Raw genomic sequence first — 17194 nt, forward strand, 5'->3', positions numbered from 1 at the left:
ATATTAAAAATTATTTTCTTCTTTCGTCGATAAGATTTTTGAACAAAGTGGTGGAAAGGTTTGCCGAGAATTCTAATGCCCCTAACCCTGGGGGTTGGACTTACGTCCGTTTCTTCCATGTCCGCGCCGTCGTTGACTCCCGGAATTCTCGTCTTACCCTGGCTAATGTACCAATAGTCCCCAATCCGGTTGCTCAACATGGTTAATTCTGCATTATTTGGTTCGGTTCAAGCTGGCTCTGCTTAACGAGCAACTGTGTGTATGTGTACACGTGTTTGTATGTATGCATGTATTTATGTATGTGTTTGGTTTTTTTTTTTGGCAAATCTACCGTCTGCGATTGCCCCCGATTTTCATATTCATTATAATCTCGATTATTCGTTAAAAATTTATGGAAAAATGAAAATTTTCCAAGGCATAGGTCTGAAAATCGTGGGCGATTGCAAATCTGCGACAAGGGGGGTATAACAGAGTGGACACAGGTGGCAAATTATTTGCGACAAGTAAAGGCTGAAAAAGAAGAGGAGCAATAGAGAAGAAAGAAGAAGAAGAAGAAGAAGAAGAAAAAAGAAGAAGTAGAAGAAAGTAGTAGAAGCAAAAAACGACGAGTCTTCTGCTCTTCTGATACTGTAATGATCATGGTGGCTGTTAAAAAGAATATGAATTGGTTATACACTGGTTGAAAACGAGGCGTCGATGAGCTAGAATAGATAGATAGACAGACAGATAGATAGATAGAGAAAGAATATAGAGCAAACGGTGATATATTTCAGCACAAGTATCGTCAAAGTATTATCACATCCAAAGACAGCATAACTCGAAGAGTGTCTCATTTCTCTAAATACAAGGTGCTATTAAGGAACATAGAAATCATATAAATGTTACAGGAAATCCGTGGCAATATTCAAGATCAAATTATTCACGTTTAAAAAAATTAGAATAGAAAGAAAGACAATTTTTTAAAAATTATCTGACAATGAGTATAATAATGTGTGAAAATACATAGGTCTATAAATAAGAAAAGAATCATTTAATGAAGAATACAGATGAAAACGTGAATTATTCAATCTTGAATACCGAACAGAAGAGTGCTTGACCGGTCAAAGGGAAGCACTTACATCGGTAATCAAAAGTTCCTCCCCGTCATCGAGGCCAGGGATTGTCGTCTTGCCTTGCGACACAAAGTAGTAGTCGTGGATGTTGTTGGACAGCAGCAACATCTCTATAGACGGCCAAAAAGGAAACAAAAAAAGAACATGCAGGTATTAACTACAAACAAGGGTGCCATGTTTCCTGGTGGCTTTCCTTCGGATTCTATCTACATAGAGGCTAGTTTGTACGTGAACTGCTATTGGAGGGACGATTTTGTCAGAAAAATCGCCTGGTTTATCTATCTAATGTTAAATGGGAGTATGTCTAGAACTCGTATTCCAAATTGTCGTTTTCAAATTAGTTCTGAGAAAAATATTGTAGAAATTTTTGATAATTTCAACAAGAGTAATTTTTATTTAATCCCATCTGTTAGTTAACTGTATATGGTATTCCAAGAGTAATTAAGGATTAAACAGTTTTATCAATTTAACCAACTTCCTTATTTTTAAAAGCAAAATTTGTAATTGTTTGTTTTATATTAATCTACCATGCCCACGAAGGACATAAAATAATAAGAAAATAGATTTCGTTTGATATGTCCATGATAATGTTCATAATATTCGACAATTTAGAATCGTAGTTCCAACAAAGAATATCATAATTAATAACAATTAATCAAAGGATAACAATGGTATAGTTCTCTGAAGCACCGCTTCTTCGCTAAACGCCTCCTGCTTCGTTCATAGAAGGCTCAGTTTGGGAATGCCCAGTACTTTAAAGGGACTTTGTCGGGAAACAAAGGGACCGTCCTTACAAAAGAAATACAAAAGTCATTCAAGAACCAAAATTAAATACGTATACACGTAGGTACGTAAAAAGCTACACGACCGTGGTATTTCTCTTGTCGTAGTTGAGAACGGTTAAAACCAAACACTGTCCTTCCTAATTCTACTAAAACAGTGGCCAACCAAAGAAACTCGAGGGAAAAAAGAGAGGGATGATAAAAGAAGCGACAAAGATCATTTGGCCGCGAGAACAATAAAGGGGGTCGAGATGCAACAAGAGGGGAAAAGTGAGAGATGCGTAGCCCTGGCATTTTTGATCGTCGGGTTCTTACATCTGTTAACAATAACTCCTCGCCGTCGTCAACATTTGGGATCGTGGTCTTGCCCTGAGAGACGAAGTAGTAATCTTGGACGTTGTTCGACAGGCAGCACATGTCTACATGGAATCAGGATCAAACGATTGAGACTTGAACAGTACGGAAAAGGTGCTTCCACGAGCGTTTTAATTGTACGCAACAGGTACATTCTGCTTCGTCCAGATACTTCTTCTGGCTCCTAGTCTTAATACTTTCGTGATTGGAGAAAGAAAAACAAAGAAAAAAAAAAAAGAAACTGGGAGGAGAAGGTGGAACAGACTGGAGATTACCTATACGATTCTGCTAGAAAAGTGTCAAGATCATTTTTCTGTCTACCTTGATCAAAGTAGAAACCTTGATCATCGTATGTTTGCATTGTATTATATAAACTTATCTATTGATAGAAGAGAAGAAAAAAATTCAGAATACCAGCAATGGCGTAACAAGGATTTTTCTCTGGGGTGGGCCCTGGTCCCTGAACTTTACTAATATTATTAATTCTCGTTTAATTATTTAAAATTTTGAAATTCTGGAATTCAGAAACGACGAGATTTCAAAATGTTAGAATTTCGAATTTTGAAATGCTGGAATTTTAAAATATTAGAATTTTAGAATTTTGAAAATTTGAAATTATAAGGGGATCAGTTCATATTTTAGGGGGCAGGCTCACCCTAGCCCCTACCTAGTTACGCTCATAAATATCAGCGATCGTCGATGATATTCTTCTATCTTAAAAACAATTATTCTCTTCAACGAATAAAATAAATCGTCCACGAAGGTTGAGATATACGAGTTACGAAATCGATAGTCTTACCCTTCAATCCAGCAACAGAGCCGGACATCATTTGGTAGAAGATGTGGTACGAGCGCTCCAGAGTTTGTTGAGAGATGACACGAGCCTTCTCCAGTAGATCTACGCGTAACAAAATGAATTTATTAAAGAAAAAATGAAATAAGAGAAATAAATATAAGTGTCCTCGAAACTTATATATATGTATCTACGCGAATGGTAATTGCGTTCATTCCGAAATAGCAACATACGCGTGAAGCAATCGTGGAATGCATGACGCAAAGAGAAATATAATAGAATGAAACGAAACGTAAGTGGAACGTGTGTGGTTGGAAGAAAAAATAATACATGAAGGGAACCGAAGCCAACTGCGTGTAAATAAACGAAGCTAAACAAATTTGTTCGCGTAGGTGTATGGAAGAACCGATCGAAACGTATGCTGTCGTAAGAATTCAATGAAAATATAACGAAATATAAACGAATAAAAAAGGAAACTTACAGGTCTCGATATCGGCACCAGCCAGTTTTCCAGAAGGACCAAAGTGAATACGGATGAATTTACCCTATTTCGCAACAAGAAATGATATATTAGTTTTCAGAGTATCGTTAGAAAATATTTTAACACATTGTCGGAAGGGACATTAGTGGCATAAGAAAAGTCCACTTGCAGCAAATTTAAATTAATTATCCCCCAAATCCCATTGAGAATTTCCCCGAATTCTCGACAGACTGTGAATTCACCAAGATTATATTTATTGATTTGCAAATTGGGAAAAATAGTTAAAGTGAGATACTTACGAAACGGGAGGAGTTATCGTTACGGACGGTCTTAGCGTTACCGAACGCTTCCAGGACAGGGTTGGTCTGTACGACTTGATCTTCTAGAGATCCCTTCTTCTGACTCGATGTATCTTCAGATTTTTTGGTCGAGGCACCGACGGTGGCGAAGTACGCGATTACTTTCTTCGTGTTCTCAGTTTTTCCGGCACCAGACTCACCGGTGATCAACATAGACTGATTTTCGGCGTCTGTGAAGGAAGAACGAGGGTGGCTTAAGAATTGTACATACAACGAGAGCGTAATTACAATTTGTTAAGAAATATTCACTTACTGGTAAGCATGTTGACGTATGCACCGTCGGAAATAGCGAAAATGTGCGGTGGAACTTCATTACGCCTTTTGCCTCGATAGAGCTTAGCGCACCTTTGGGTGTACACAGGGAATCTTTTGTAGGGATTAATAGCTACGCAGAAGAGGCCAGAGTAAGTCTGCAAAGAGGAAAAACTTAATCAGACAAAATTCTTGATCCAATTTGTAATAAAATCAACAAACAAGTTTTGCGGTTGTCGTTGTCCTCTATTGACACCGCGCAACGAACATGTACCTGTCATTACAATTATTAATAAAAAACGTGCAACGATGTGACGTTTACTCGTCGATATTTGTTAGAAAGGATGCTGGAAAAATGAAATAAAAACAGAGATTGATTTTAGGTCCAAATGTATGTACAATGTCCCTACATACATGTGTCTATGCAGATACCCGAGGTACAGATATTAAAATAAACGCAAAAGGTAATTTTCTTGAGAAAGCAACTCGGGTCCTGAGACGAGAACTTTCTCCTGAAGCAATCGAAACAAGGAGCAAATTTCCTCAAATGGGTATTTCAGGTGGAAAATGAATTATTTGGAATTCTGTGAGATTTGGTCGATCCAAGAAACCGAAGTGGAACGAAATTCAAAGGAAGAGAAGACATCGCGATCCAAAGGATCAAGGTAGTACTTTGATACGATGTCTCTTGTGACTCTTGTCATGCAATATCTTTCGAAGTATATATTTCGATATCCAATATTGGATTGGAGAAGAAAACAATAAAAAATGCTCGATAAAAACGTGGTGGCACGTCCAGGTGCTTTATCCAACGTTTCCTTGGAGAAAGTCGATGTTTCCCTTCAAGAAGAAGTGAGGAAACGACGACGGATTGGAAATCACAGAAAACAATCCTTTTTGTTGGGAATCTATCTTACGTAGATGAGCTTGGCGTAGTAACGTTGCTTCAAATTGTGGAGGACAGAAGCATCGTTGAGATAGGTCAAATTTGACATATCCTCACATTTTTCATACTTTGGAGGGTTCACCTGCTGCAGCTGATCCTTTTTGAAGTCCTTATTCTAGGTCGGGAAAGAAAAGACGCTCGTTAGTAATCGTTTGAAGAAATCACACTTACGTAGATCAGTTTGCTGTAGTAACGTTGTTTCAAGTTGTGCAACACGGATGCCTCGTTCAGGAATGTCAGGTCGGCCATGTCCTCGGATTTCTCGAACTTTGGCGGATTCACTTGGGACAGCTGCTCCTTGCGGAACTGTTTCGTCTGTACGAGTATACGGCTTATTTTTTCATTCTAATTCCTTTTTTTTCTATGATACATGAACCTTTTAATGGTCGCTCTAGATACGTATCAAGGAACGCCTTCGAGATTTTATTTGATTCATTCAAAAACCAAAAACATTCAAAAAAGAATTCTTTTCTATATAATGATGATGATAATTGTAATAATTTTTTAAAAGAATGCGATTTTATTTAGTACAGAAAGTAGACTTTGGTAGAACTCATAATTTTGCTGTATATACAATAATTAAATTTAGAAGAAATTTAACCCCCGGACGGCGGACCATGGAGAGACCCACAATTTAAATTTAATTTTATATTACACATTATTTTCATTTGTTAAATTTCACAGTGACCGTTTAAAATTATTAATTCAATATGTGAAACCATTTCATATATTTCATGTCACGATTTACCCAGACGTCACTATCCAAGGATTAAATAATTTTATTCTTAACAAATATTGCCCTTTCGCCAATTTCCGTTCCCCGATTCTAACTTTTCTTCTGCATATTTTCATACGCGTCTCGTTCATTTTGTTTCCGTCCGGCTAAAAATATATTGACCCGCGAAGTTTCGTGAAGTAGCGTTTCAATTTATTATTACCGATGTTAGCGACGATGCTAACAATAGCGTTTCAGCGTCGGTTGTCGAAGAGATGGCAGGGTTTGCTGAACCATTATGTAATCCAGCACGTAGAACCGTGGCATTTCGTACGGTATTATGTCCCGCTGCGAACGAAAATAACCGCTGCCAACTAAATCGCGAAAAATAACGCGCGCGCGCGCATCCCTCCGTGTGCCAGAGAGAGAAAGAATCGGGGAGAGAATGTAGCACGGTGCCATATTTCTTTCAGAATTTCACGTAATCTCTGGACCAATTTTATTTCCTGACACGGCCGTACCTTATTACAAACTAATTATTCAATTTAAATTCAATTTAAATTGGAAAGCTCTTTTTTGAGGTTAGATCGTCCTAGCTCCATCTATAGTAGCATTTTACTCGAATCTGAGTAATATGTTGTTATAGGGACGGATTAAATCAAGTCTGTAATATTAATAACAAATTTTACCCCCTAATAGATTCTGTGAAGATAATCTGTCGGATAAAGCATCGCGCCTATCCTGCTGTTTATTTTTATATCGAGTAAAAAGAGAAGCAAGCGAATCGACGGAACGTAGAGTGATGGCAAACATTACGAGCCAAAGAACAGTTTTCGACTACTCCAGAAATAGAATTCGTACGGTCCGATAGGATGGAGCTCTGCTGCCCTGGCTCTTTCATTTTCTTTTTCAATTGGAGTCAGTCTGTAGTCGTACCATCATTTCAACCATAACTTTATCCATTTCAGTTAACAATTAAAAGACAAAATAATTATTATATCTATGATTTGTTGATCATGAATCTAATATTCGAGTAAAAGCACCCCATTGATGAAGCTTCCAAAATTATATAAAGAAATTTAATTAAAACTGTTGATTTGACCGAAAGTGTACAAAGTGTATTTATGTAACTGTAAAAAAAAAAGATGTGTAGAAAAAGTTTAAGTTAGGTTACCTCGCCGCCAGGTAATCCAACGGTAACGACATCACCCTTGGTAGCCCTGATCTCACCAAGAAGATATCCTTCCTTTTCGTCGGGTACCCAACACGCCTTTTTCGCATCGTACGGTTTCGTCTGATCGATTCTCCTCTGCTCGAGGGAGACGAAGAGGTATGGGGTTGGATCGGGATCCTCTCCTTCCTGTGGCTTCGGCTTCGGCATCTTGGCTTTACTTTAAGACGCTCTGTTTCAGAATATCAAAAAATAATGTTCCTCTCGTTCCCTGGAAGGTCTGCGTGCCTTCTACGTCGTCGTTTTCCCACTTGTCGCAAGGTGGGGAAGAACTTCCTTGTTGCTTTTCGTTTTCCTGCTCTTATTCTCGTTCCTCGGAGAATTCGGCGGCGGACGGACTACTTCTGGCGGCACGTTCTGGGCGGCCCTATTTTACAAACAATCAGCCACCGTTATTATTAGGCTGCCTTTCATCCCTACCTCCGCCGAGATATCGCTGCTCCAAAACGCGCTGCTTCTTTCTTATTTTCTATTATAACTATTCTTATTCTTTTCTTTTGTGTTTCGAGGCTTGTTTACTATCGTAGCTATCGATTGAATGTTAAAAAAAAAAAATTATAACTTTAGGTGAAGTCTTAAAAAAAAATCAAAGCTATTATTTTAACATTATTGTTATTATTATTCTTTGATATTTTAATAAAAATTCAAGTAAATTATGTGAAACGAAAAAGGGAGACCATGTAATTTAATAATTATCTTCAAGTATTTGAGTAACCCTAATTTATTTCGGTTTATATTTCATTTACTATTTCGAGAGAAGAACAAACGATTGATTCCTACCCCCCACCCTACGTACACACCTACATAATCTAGGAAACATAATAGGAACGAAAAATATTTAAAGTTACCAGTGGAATGTGTGAAGAAAAAAAAGAAGTCGCTCGACACCGAACGATTAAGTTAAGCCGAAGTAAGGGCGCTAAAAATAAAAACGGTAACGAAGAATCGCTGGTGGGTTTAAAAGAAGAAAAATAAAAATATATACACGAGCGTTATCCGTGTTTGGCAAGGAAAACGAACGGCAACTACGTAGAGAGTTGCCTAAAAATAGAACAAAGTAGGTAATCGAAAAGCAAAGGTTGAAATAGGAAATCCATCCAATCGTTGATACAAGACACCGTATTTCTAGCTCCGTCCAGAAAAAGCAACATGCTCCGGAAACCACACGGCGGAAACAAGATGGCGCGCGCACTCTACACCTCAACGTTCTCGGCTTCCTCGCGGAACACGCGTTCGAAAGCTTCGCGCACTGTCGCAAGATTCATTTCTAATTTATCTTAGAATTTTTAAGCAAAGAACATTTCAAATGCAAATTTTCTTTTATCTCGAATGATAAAAATTGAGAAGAATGATAAAGCGACCGGACAAAAAGAAAAAAAAGTAAAATTGAGAATATTAAGAAATATTATGACTTAAAACTCGTTCCACGAGGATTCCTTCGATTACGAAAACTGTAACACATCGCACTGTTCAATTCGCGTAGGAGAGCCGGTGTTAACCAGCGGAGCGATGAAGAAAATCCCTGGTATCGCACGAGACAGTAATCTTTGCCTTTACTATCCGAAATTGCACCTCTGCGTTGCACTGATCTCGAATATCCATCACCAATTAGCAGCCCATTAAAACTCGCGTTTGATGAAATAGTAGTACCACTGCGTTAATGCGTCCAAGAATCTGAAGAAGAATTCGCGAGTGGAACGAAGGAAGATTCGTAGAAAACGAAGAAAAAAAATGCACTGTGTTCCGTTCACTAAAGATAAAAAAAGAAGTGAACCACGCACCAAAATTGTCTCTCCGTTGGGGTGTCGAGAGGCGATACTTATTCCTTAGTAATAAAACAAGGATTCCACCTCGAAACCAACGTCAGTCACACGTTCGAGGCTCGAACTCGAAAAAGTCACTAGCATCGAGATCGGGAACCGTACTTATTCACAGTGGCTGGCTCCCATCTCTCACTCTCTCTCACTCTCCCCCTCCCCACCCCCCACCCATCATATTTCCTCACCTCGATCGAGAGAAGGTACGACGATAGATTATTACCAACACTTTCCTCCGTTACCCAACGAATCGTCCGTTAAAAAGAGGAAGATAGATTGCTAGACTGAAGGCCGATCTCACTAGGCACAGGCTGCTGTACAACGAGTCACGTAGAGAAAATCCCCTAGGCTTCGATCACAACCACCGCTTTCCTCCGACCGTGTCCTATACGGTCCGTTTTGCTTGTTTTTCGCGCGAGACGACTTCGTTTTCTCCTCTTTCGACGATATCTTCTATTCGCACTTCTCTATTCCTCCGGTTTTCGCTTGTCTCCTTTTTTCGCTTCACCACACCGCCGAGTGTCAGCGGTTGTACGCGTGTTGTCAGCGCGTAATCAGAGGAGAGAAAAAAATAAGAGAGAAAGGAAGAAAGAAAGGAGGAAAAAAAAAGAGAAAAAAGATCGACGATTAGATGAACACCGACGATATGTGATGCACTTACGTTAGAGAGCCGTTCTGTCGGGGAAACGAGCGGGGGCTCCCAATATAAGCGCGTGCAACGTGATCCTAGAATGTAACGAGCCAGACGATTGGTCGGCCAGCTCGTCCAATAAAAGATCGCGTTAGTTCCTCGGCCAATCTACCTTTTTAGGTGGAGATGATACCAAAAGTGTGACAAGGGGTGGCCGCGGAAAGCTACAACCGCCTCGATCGGTCGAGTGAGATGAAAATAGACGTCGAAGGAAGACAGGCAACTTACCTTTGGCGGGCTCGTTTTCTGGCACATCCGTTTTTCTTTCTCCTATCCTCGCCCCCGACTTCAACCCTTCCTTCCTTTACTTCCTTACCGCCGTTCAGTAGATCCTGGATACTCCGACCGAGTCTACATCTTCTGCAAGAAATGACACCGATCCGAAAAACACGGTTCACGCTCGAACACTCTGATATCCCCGGTAGCCAGAGACACCGAGTTCGAGTTTTCGACGTGCATCAAGATCAGTGGTACACGTGGAAGGCGCACGTGCTCGATAATAGCACCACCGGTCATGTACTTATATCTCAAGAACAAACTGCACCCGCTTCCCTGCTGCCCAGTCATTTTTCCATTTAACTAGCCAGATCGTAAGGGCATCCGCTCGTACGTGTTCAACCCCTTTAGTTGTTTCAATGATTTTTATCTCAATACATCGATACAATGTTCAGTTCTCCTGCTGATGCATTCGGCAACAGATTCTTAAGGGGGGTGGTAATGTAATTGTGCTTTAGAAAGGATAAGAGGCTGGTGTTTAGTTCGTTTGTTGGGGTGCGGTGTTTTCATCGCGTTGCACCGTTAAACTAGATCGCGAGTGCCTTTGACTTTTCTTTCAGTTTTTAATCGGGTCAAACAGGTATTTGACCGCAAAACGGTCATCGATGCTTATTATCTCTTTTTGCATCTACTTGTTGCATTTTGTAGATTGATCAGCGAATTAACTTGCCAATTTGTTAATTCTTACAGTACGTATGTAGATACATAATTTTCAAACAAATTTATAAGTAATCTACTGATTAAATAGTAGAGCTAAGGTCATTGATTTTCAATTGCGTTTATAGATCCTCTTTATATCTATCTACAATATACTAGGCAGGCAGCCTACAATATGCAATCGAACAGTACAAAATTTTAATTAGGTACACAATGATAAGAAAAATTAAATTTTAGTTTGTTTTTAAACATTTCTTATGTACTTTCGGAATGAAAACTTGGAGAACCAAATATTTAACAGTAATTTCTTGCTTCTTCTAGTCATTAAAGAAGCATATTTCTTAATCCTTTTAATAACTCGAATAACAATAATTATACTTCTATATATCTTTGTGTCGCGTAAAACGTTTTATGCGGGCTTTGAAACTATGCAGACTTTCAAACGACCTGATACTCGTGTTATAAAGAATTCGTGCGATCAGAGGAGAATAATTGGCACCATTTATCACAGATTGCATAATTGAAACGAGAAAAGTTAAAAGCTGGCGCCAGAATAACAATATAACAGAAATTTCAAATTCCAACAGGTCACAGGTGGTTAATTGAAACACGGCCAAAACGTTTTCTCTCTAATTTATTATAATTTTCATTAATACCTTTGAATAAAAAGTAAAGAAAGCGACAGGCCAATTAATCAGTTAAAAAATGACCTCCGTATTTTATTTAAAAACTTTCCTTGCACGAGTTTATCTATTCTGAAAATAGAAAAGAAGGAAAAATAAAAGAACAACTATATAATAAATAATATGTTTATTTAATGAAAAACAGAAATAGAAATCTCCACAAAGGTAATTATCGAATGTTTAACGTTTTCCATATAATAACGAAGCTGACATCGATATACCATCCGAACGCAGCCGTTTTGATAGTTACGACTACGACTGGTTATCTTCGAAATATTTCTTAGCAGTTTGTGCTTCAGATTTATAAAAAAATTATTCCAATTGCTTTTCTTCTTTTCAGATTACTTGAATATCAAAAGATATTCAATAACGTCGTCATTTCGACGATCAAAACATCGAGAGCATTCTAAAATAACGAACGCTTATAATTATCACAAGTACAAACTCAATTAAAGTGTCATTAACCAACAAGTTATTTTTCTGGCCAAGGATCAACGTTATAAATACAGATAAGTAGCATCAGGAAGTTTACAAGTTCATTTCGCAATAATTTAATTTATTCTTTTACTCGCTGATTCATCGGTTTATATGCAATAATTATGCAACAGAATGTAAGCTGGCTAGTCATCATTTCATAGATATAAACGCGTCTAATTGAAATATTAAAAAATAATACATTCATTTTGAATTCACCTCCACTACTAAATGTTTCCTCTTGACGACTCTGAGCTTCTAGAACGCCGTTTATATATAAAGTATTAAAAAATAACTGGTAAAAGATGAATATTGCTTTTTACAATTAAACGTAAATTATTCGCTATAATTAATTAGCACAACACTTATCCTAACGCTATAATGCTCATATGGAAACTTAGCTTACTAAAATAAAATTAAAAAAGCAGGCGATAAAATTAAAAAAGTATAAAATCTAAAATAGAATAAAAACCAATGGAGGCAACATTGATCAACTTGCATTAATACTAATTAAACAATTAAATTCTTCACTTTCTCCACTGCGATACCATATCCTTGACCAAATGAAATGCACCCAATGTCTTTCGTGATGCTCGTTGAATTTTCCATGGAAAGAAGCAACTTTAGTTTGTTATCTATTAGGTACAAGTATTGCAATGCCATTGTTTTAGACCAGATAGGAAATACTATGAATACGTAGACAGTAGTGGGATTCGGAATGCATGGAAATAGACCAGTTGCGCAACCTGCTTGGTAAATTAAGATTCTGACGCGGCCGGATGCCATACCGATGTTTATTGCGAGATTTAAGACAACGCGTGCCTATGCAAATAAGCGCTTAAAAGATTATCAATCAATTAATTCGATGACAAGTCAATTTCGGCTTTGACACTTTTCCATTATTCATTTTTCAATGCCAATATCGGCTCCCCTTTTCTTACGATCGCAATCGCATTATTCATTGTTACACACATATGTGTCCTATAAAAAAGATTGCATGTAAACGTAATGAGAAATTATTTTCTTGAACGAAGGGGACGAAGATGAGAAATAAACAGAAATACTTAACTTCATTACTTAATAAATTTTTTAGAGAAATAAAGAAAAAGAAGTTGCTTCGTTTCATTAGCAATATCATTTGCTCTAATGAGGATCATAATAATGACAGTAAGATTACTTATAGGTAACAATTGCTTCGTTTTCTGTAATTTTAAAATCTCTATTACAATATAAGAAAATGTTAATATATGTAGCTCTTTCTATAATTAGTATATTTTGATAAAAGACAATGGAAAATCTTTTAAGAATATAAAAACAGTACACATTATAATAGAAATAGCAACAAACGAACTTGATATAAAATTAGTAATAATCGATGCAGGAAACACTTTTCCGTAATTTGAATGCTTTACAAATTACATAATTGAACATTAAGTTATGTCATAAACTGAGTTGGCAAACTCTGAACAACTCTAGTACATTCAACCAGAGTTCCTAAAATATGATCAAAAAAAAAATAAAACGTCTAAGTTTCTAATTATATGAAAAATTATAACAGAAAGGAATATTTATGAAATATTAATAATTTAGAAACGATGGCAAGATTTATCTATAAAAGAGTTCCCACGTAATACGTGTTAAATTTCAAAAGAAGAAAAAACTGTTGAATCACCTCGCGTCATTAACAATCAAGAATGTATAAATAATTATACGAAAAATAGCTTTTGCCGTGAAGGTAACGTGAAAGAAAGCACGTGATTCATTTGATCAAAATTCCCTGAAGTACGTATTATTACGTTAAAGTCGGTCGTACGAATGCGGACAAACGATGCTGAAGAGGAAAAAGAAGATGAAGAAGATGAAGAAGAAGAAGAAGAAGAGGAGGAGGAGGAGGAGAACACAAGACAGGACAGGACAAGACAAGACAAGACAAGACAAGAAAGAGGCGTCGAGGCCTTAGAAGACAGACACCGAAGTAAGAGCAGGAGAGACCGAATCTAAGATTATTTCGGGATTGGCCGGAGATAAACCGGGCCAACATCGAGCGAACGAAGCAAAGCGAAACGTAGCGAACGAAGGGAACGGAGCGAACGACGCGAACGGAGCCTTGAGGTTTGACTCATCCCTCTGGACTCGAAATTTGGCTTGCTCGCAACATTACGCACAACACAACATAATAACGCCGAAATATTTCGACGGTTGCCTGCACTTTTCCCGACTGAATTACGTCAACCATTCTACCGAGCAAAGTTTCTCCTCTACACGAATCCCACGCAAAATCGTACATTTCTCGATTAATTTCCCATTTATTAGTGCTTTTAATATTATATTAAAGATAAATTAAATATCCTTGCTTTGAAAATAAAACAATAAATTAAGAATTTTAATTAAGGAATGATTAAGAAGAGATAGTATTTTAAATTGGAACTCATTTTCTTTGCAAGCTTCGATCATATCTAGTTGAGAGTTAGGTCGCTTTTAGGGAATGGGCGTGCCCCATTTGAAGGAACGCGTGAAATATTCGTTAATTTTATTTGATAAAAATTTTCTTATGTCTAGAAGTGTTATCCTTGCAAACTATTCACGTGTTCCTTCGATGCTTTACAAATTAAAAGGTACAGGTTACAAGTTATAAAGCCATAAGAATCTATCCTTTGGAGCTAAGGATCGTCTCCATATCTTTAGACAAATTTTTTTTAATTATAATAAACCGCCAAAATTTGGCATTTAACAAAGAAACGATAAATCCGTTTTTCTATATTTCTATATTATCTAATCGTACTTGACGTCAACGAGTCGTGTTGAACGGATGACCAAGCTGTGGTGAGCGAATAACTTAGCAGAGGGAATGAGAGAAGGAACTGCAATTTCTTGCAAGGTCGTCGAAAAGTTAAACATCGAAGAAACGCGGGTTCATAGTGTTACGGTCGAGGAAGGAACTTCTGTTACCGCAAAACGAAAAACAATTTGGCTAAGAGACAAGAGGAACAGTGGTGTTGCATTACATCTCGTCGAAAGGGAATGAGCGCCAACCACCACCAACCAGTGACGACCCACTTGTTTCGATACTTTGCAGCCAATGCTCCGTGAACTATTGTTTCGAAATTTTTTTTTATAAATAAAAGAACCGCTACCTCGCTGGGAGGAAAGAAACATTATACCGATCAGACTCCTTTGTATAAAAAAAGATATATAGACAAACAATGTAAAAAATCAATATCTTCTTTTGTCTTCAATTTCCGTTTTGTTCCGACACTTTTCCATTTTTCATTTCTCAATGGCAATCATCGGTTCCCCTTTTCTTACGTGAAGATGGGAGATAAATAGAAATATTTAACTTCATTCTTAAATAAATTTTTTAGAAAACTAAAGAAAATGAAGTTGCTTCATTTCATTAGCAATATCATTTGCTCTAACGAGGATGATAACAATAACAGTAAGATTAGTTGTAGGTAACAATTGCTTCGTTTTCTGTAATTTAAAAATTTCTATTACATTGTAACAAAATGTTAATATACGTAATTCTATAAAGCTCCACGTGGTACATGAGTCGGCACCGGAAGTGGAGGCGTTTCAAAGATTTCAAAGTCATCTTCATTTTTTGAATGGAATTGCAAAAAGGTATTAAGGAACTTGGGTCAAAAATTGATTAACTCAAAAGATATCTCAGGGAGAGACAGGGAGAGCTTAGTAGTCTCTCCCTAAGATATCTTTTGAACTAATCAATTTTCGACTAAAGTACCTTCATAATTTTTTGTAGAGAATAACAAGATGCAAGATTTGACATCGACAGAAGTACAAAATTCCAAAAACAATTTTCCAAATTGAAAGAGCCTAGGTCTTTTCTTAAGATATCTTTCAAACTAACCAATTTTCGATTCAAGTACCTTAATAATTTTTGGTAGGGAATAACAATACGCAGGCGATTGACGTCAAGGGAAGTATAAAATTTGCAAAAAAATTTTTTAAATTGGGAGAACTAGTCTCTCCCTAAGATATTTTTCGAATCGATCAATTTTCGACCCACGTACCTTAATACCTTTTTATAGACAATAAACAGAACGCTTTGATGGATGTATAATAGAGTGCAATAATTTATTTTGAAAAATTTAATTACAATTGTGTGTACAATATAATACATCTCATGTAAATTCAAAATTAAAAAAGAAAGAAGAACAGAGATATTCCATTAAGTTATATTCTTGTCCATTCCTGGCGCGAAAAGCAGCGACTGTTTTGAAGTACACCTTGAAGAAGTGTTACATAATCTCTATTGCCAGAGACTAATTTCATTCCAGGTTCCACCAGAGCACCACCCTCGTTCCTTTCCTTTTGCTTTTTCTTGCCCCACCTTCATCATAGGGTACTTTAATTCTTGTTTAGCTACCGCCTTTCCGTACCGTACTGGGACTAACTATGGTTATTTTCGTTCGTTAGCGACAGTATATAGTCGCTACAACTTGAACGTAACACATGGTTATTATAATAATAAATTCCCGCTTTACCTTGGTAATGACACGATACAAAGAAATATATCTAAAATTATAATATTAGACGTACTCAAATATAAAAGTTACATATTTTTAAACAAAATACGATACAAAATGATATATATTGGTTGCGTATGTGATTAAATAACAAGACATGAAATTGTCAAAATTGTGGTAAAAAAATCACCTTCTTTTTTATGAATTTAAAATTTTTAACATTTGTACATTTTGAAACACTGCAGCCATCTATCAACACGCAGGTTAACCAATCGAAGCGCATTCATAATAGTACCCATAGACAATGAGTTAGTTTCCATCGAAGCATTAATTCGCACCAGTGACTATATCTATAGTCACTGTTCGCACCTAGTGCGACGTAGGACCAAATTTAAGTCGATGGAAACGTGACTGACTGCGCTCATTTCACTCCCGTTTCGATTCACAAGCTTTGACGGAGTGGTAGCGATTTTATACAAAATTTAATCGGTGGAAACGGTTGAAATAGATTCAGAATAGATAGTGCCAACCTTTACTTTTTATTATTCAGTTACCAAAGTGGAAAATAAACGTAATATATGGTCATATGATGAAACTTTGGCATTAATTAATATTTTAAAAGAGAAGGAAATTTTGAAATTCATGGACAACAAGAGATTTCGCATCGCTTGTGAGTTTGTGTACATTTAGCAAACAAAAGTTAAGTTGGCTCTACTGAAATATCAATCTTCCTCACTTCTACTCTACTTCCAGTGGAAACAGTACATTAAATTCGATGCGCACCGGAGCAGGATCGGATTTAAGACTTCGGTAGAAACTAACTCAATTCGGTGCATGCAATAACTACAAATCCAAAAAGACTGGACATGCCTTTGTGTTTAAAGGGTCTTTAATTTGGGCCATGGAAAGGGGCACCATCTACTCTATCCTAGTATAAAAATGTGAGTCAACGGCCTGTAGCCACTTAAGCCATACCGGTACCCCACGTAGTACCTACCTGGTTATCCAGGATAGGCGGGAAGGTGATAGGCGCGTCCCCAGGTGGCGGATAGGGAAATGCTCGCCATGCACTTTTCGGAGTGCA

At 37.2% G+C, this 17194-nt stretch overlaps 1 protein-coding gene and 1 long non-coding RNA gene across 24 annotated transcripts in view; one reads left to right on the top strand and one right to left on the bottom strand.

Moving 5' to 3' along the window:
• LOC114876930 (myosin heavy chain, muscle) overlaps positions 1 to 8902 on the bottom strand; it is a 37293-nt gene extending 28391 nt beyond the window's left edge. For 7 of the 22 annotated variants that reach the window (XM_029188886.2, XM_029188889.2, XM_029188894.2 and 4 more), the window contains exons 1-7: positions 8807 to 8901; positions 6969 to 7392; positions 5051 to 5194; positions 4135 to 4291; positions 3822 to 4051; positions 3523 to 3586; positions 3048 to 3146 (exon numbers count right to left, since the gene is read on the bottom strand). In XM_029188886.2, the coding sequence (XP_029044719.1) occupies positions 3048 to 3146; positions 3523 to 3586; positions 3822 to 4051; positions 4135 to 4291; positions 5051 to 5194; positions 6969 to 7175 (901 nt within the window). In that variant the 5' untranslated portion in view covers positions 7176 to 7392; positions 8807 to 8901. Of the gene's footprint in view, positions 1 to 1118; positions 1223 to 2209; positions 2314 to 3047; positions 3147 to 3522; positions 3587 to 3821; positions 4052 to 4134; positions 4292 to 5050; positions 5195 to 6968; positions 7393 to 8806 lie in introns of all 22 variants that reach the window. The other 15 variants (XM_029188879.2, XM_029188880.2, XM_029188893.2 and 12 more) reach the window with 7 other exon arrangements.
• Positions 8903 to 9766: 864 nt separating this feature from the next.
• Positions 9767 to 17180, top strand: LOC123989283. Of its 2 annotated transcripts, none has more exons than XR_006830508.1 (3): positions 9767 to 11314; positions 11490 to 16780; positions 16864 to 17180. It is a non-coding gene; the product is annotated as an uncharacterized LOC123989283 (long non-coding RNA). The 2 variants fall into 2 exon arrangements; XR_006830509.1 differs by lacking the exon at positions 16864 to 17180 and having other exon boundaries at positions 9767 to 10498; positions 10595 to 11314; positions 11490 to 14840.
• The last annotated feature ends 14 nt before the right edge of the window (positions 17181 to 17194 follow it).

Source organism: Osmia bicornis, chromosome 1 (assembly GCF_907164935.1).
Source record: "Osmia bicornis bicornis chromosome 1, iOsmBic2.1, whole genome shotgun sequence".
NCBI lineage: Eukaryota > Metazoa > Arthropoda > Insecta > Hymenoptera > Megachilidae > Osmia > Osmia bicornis.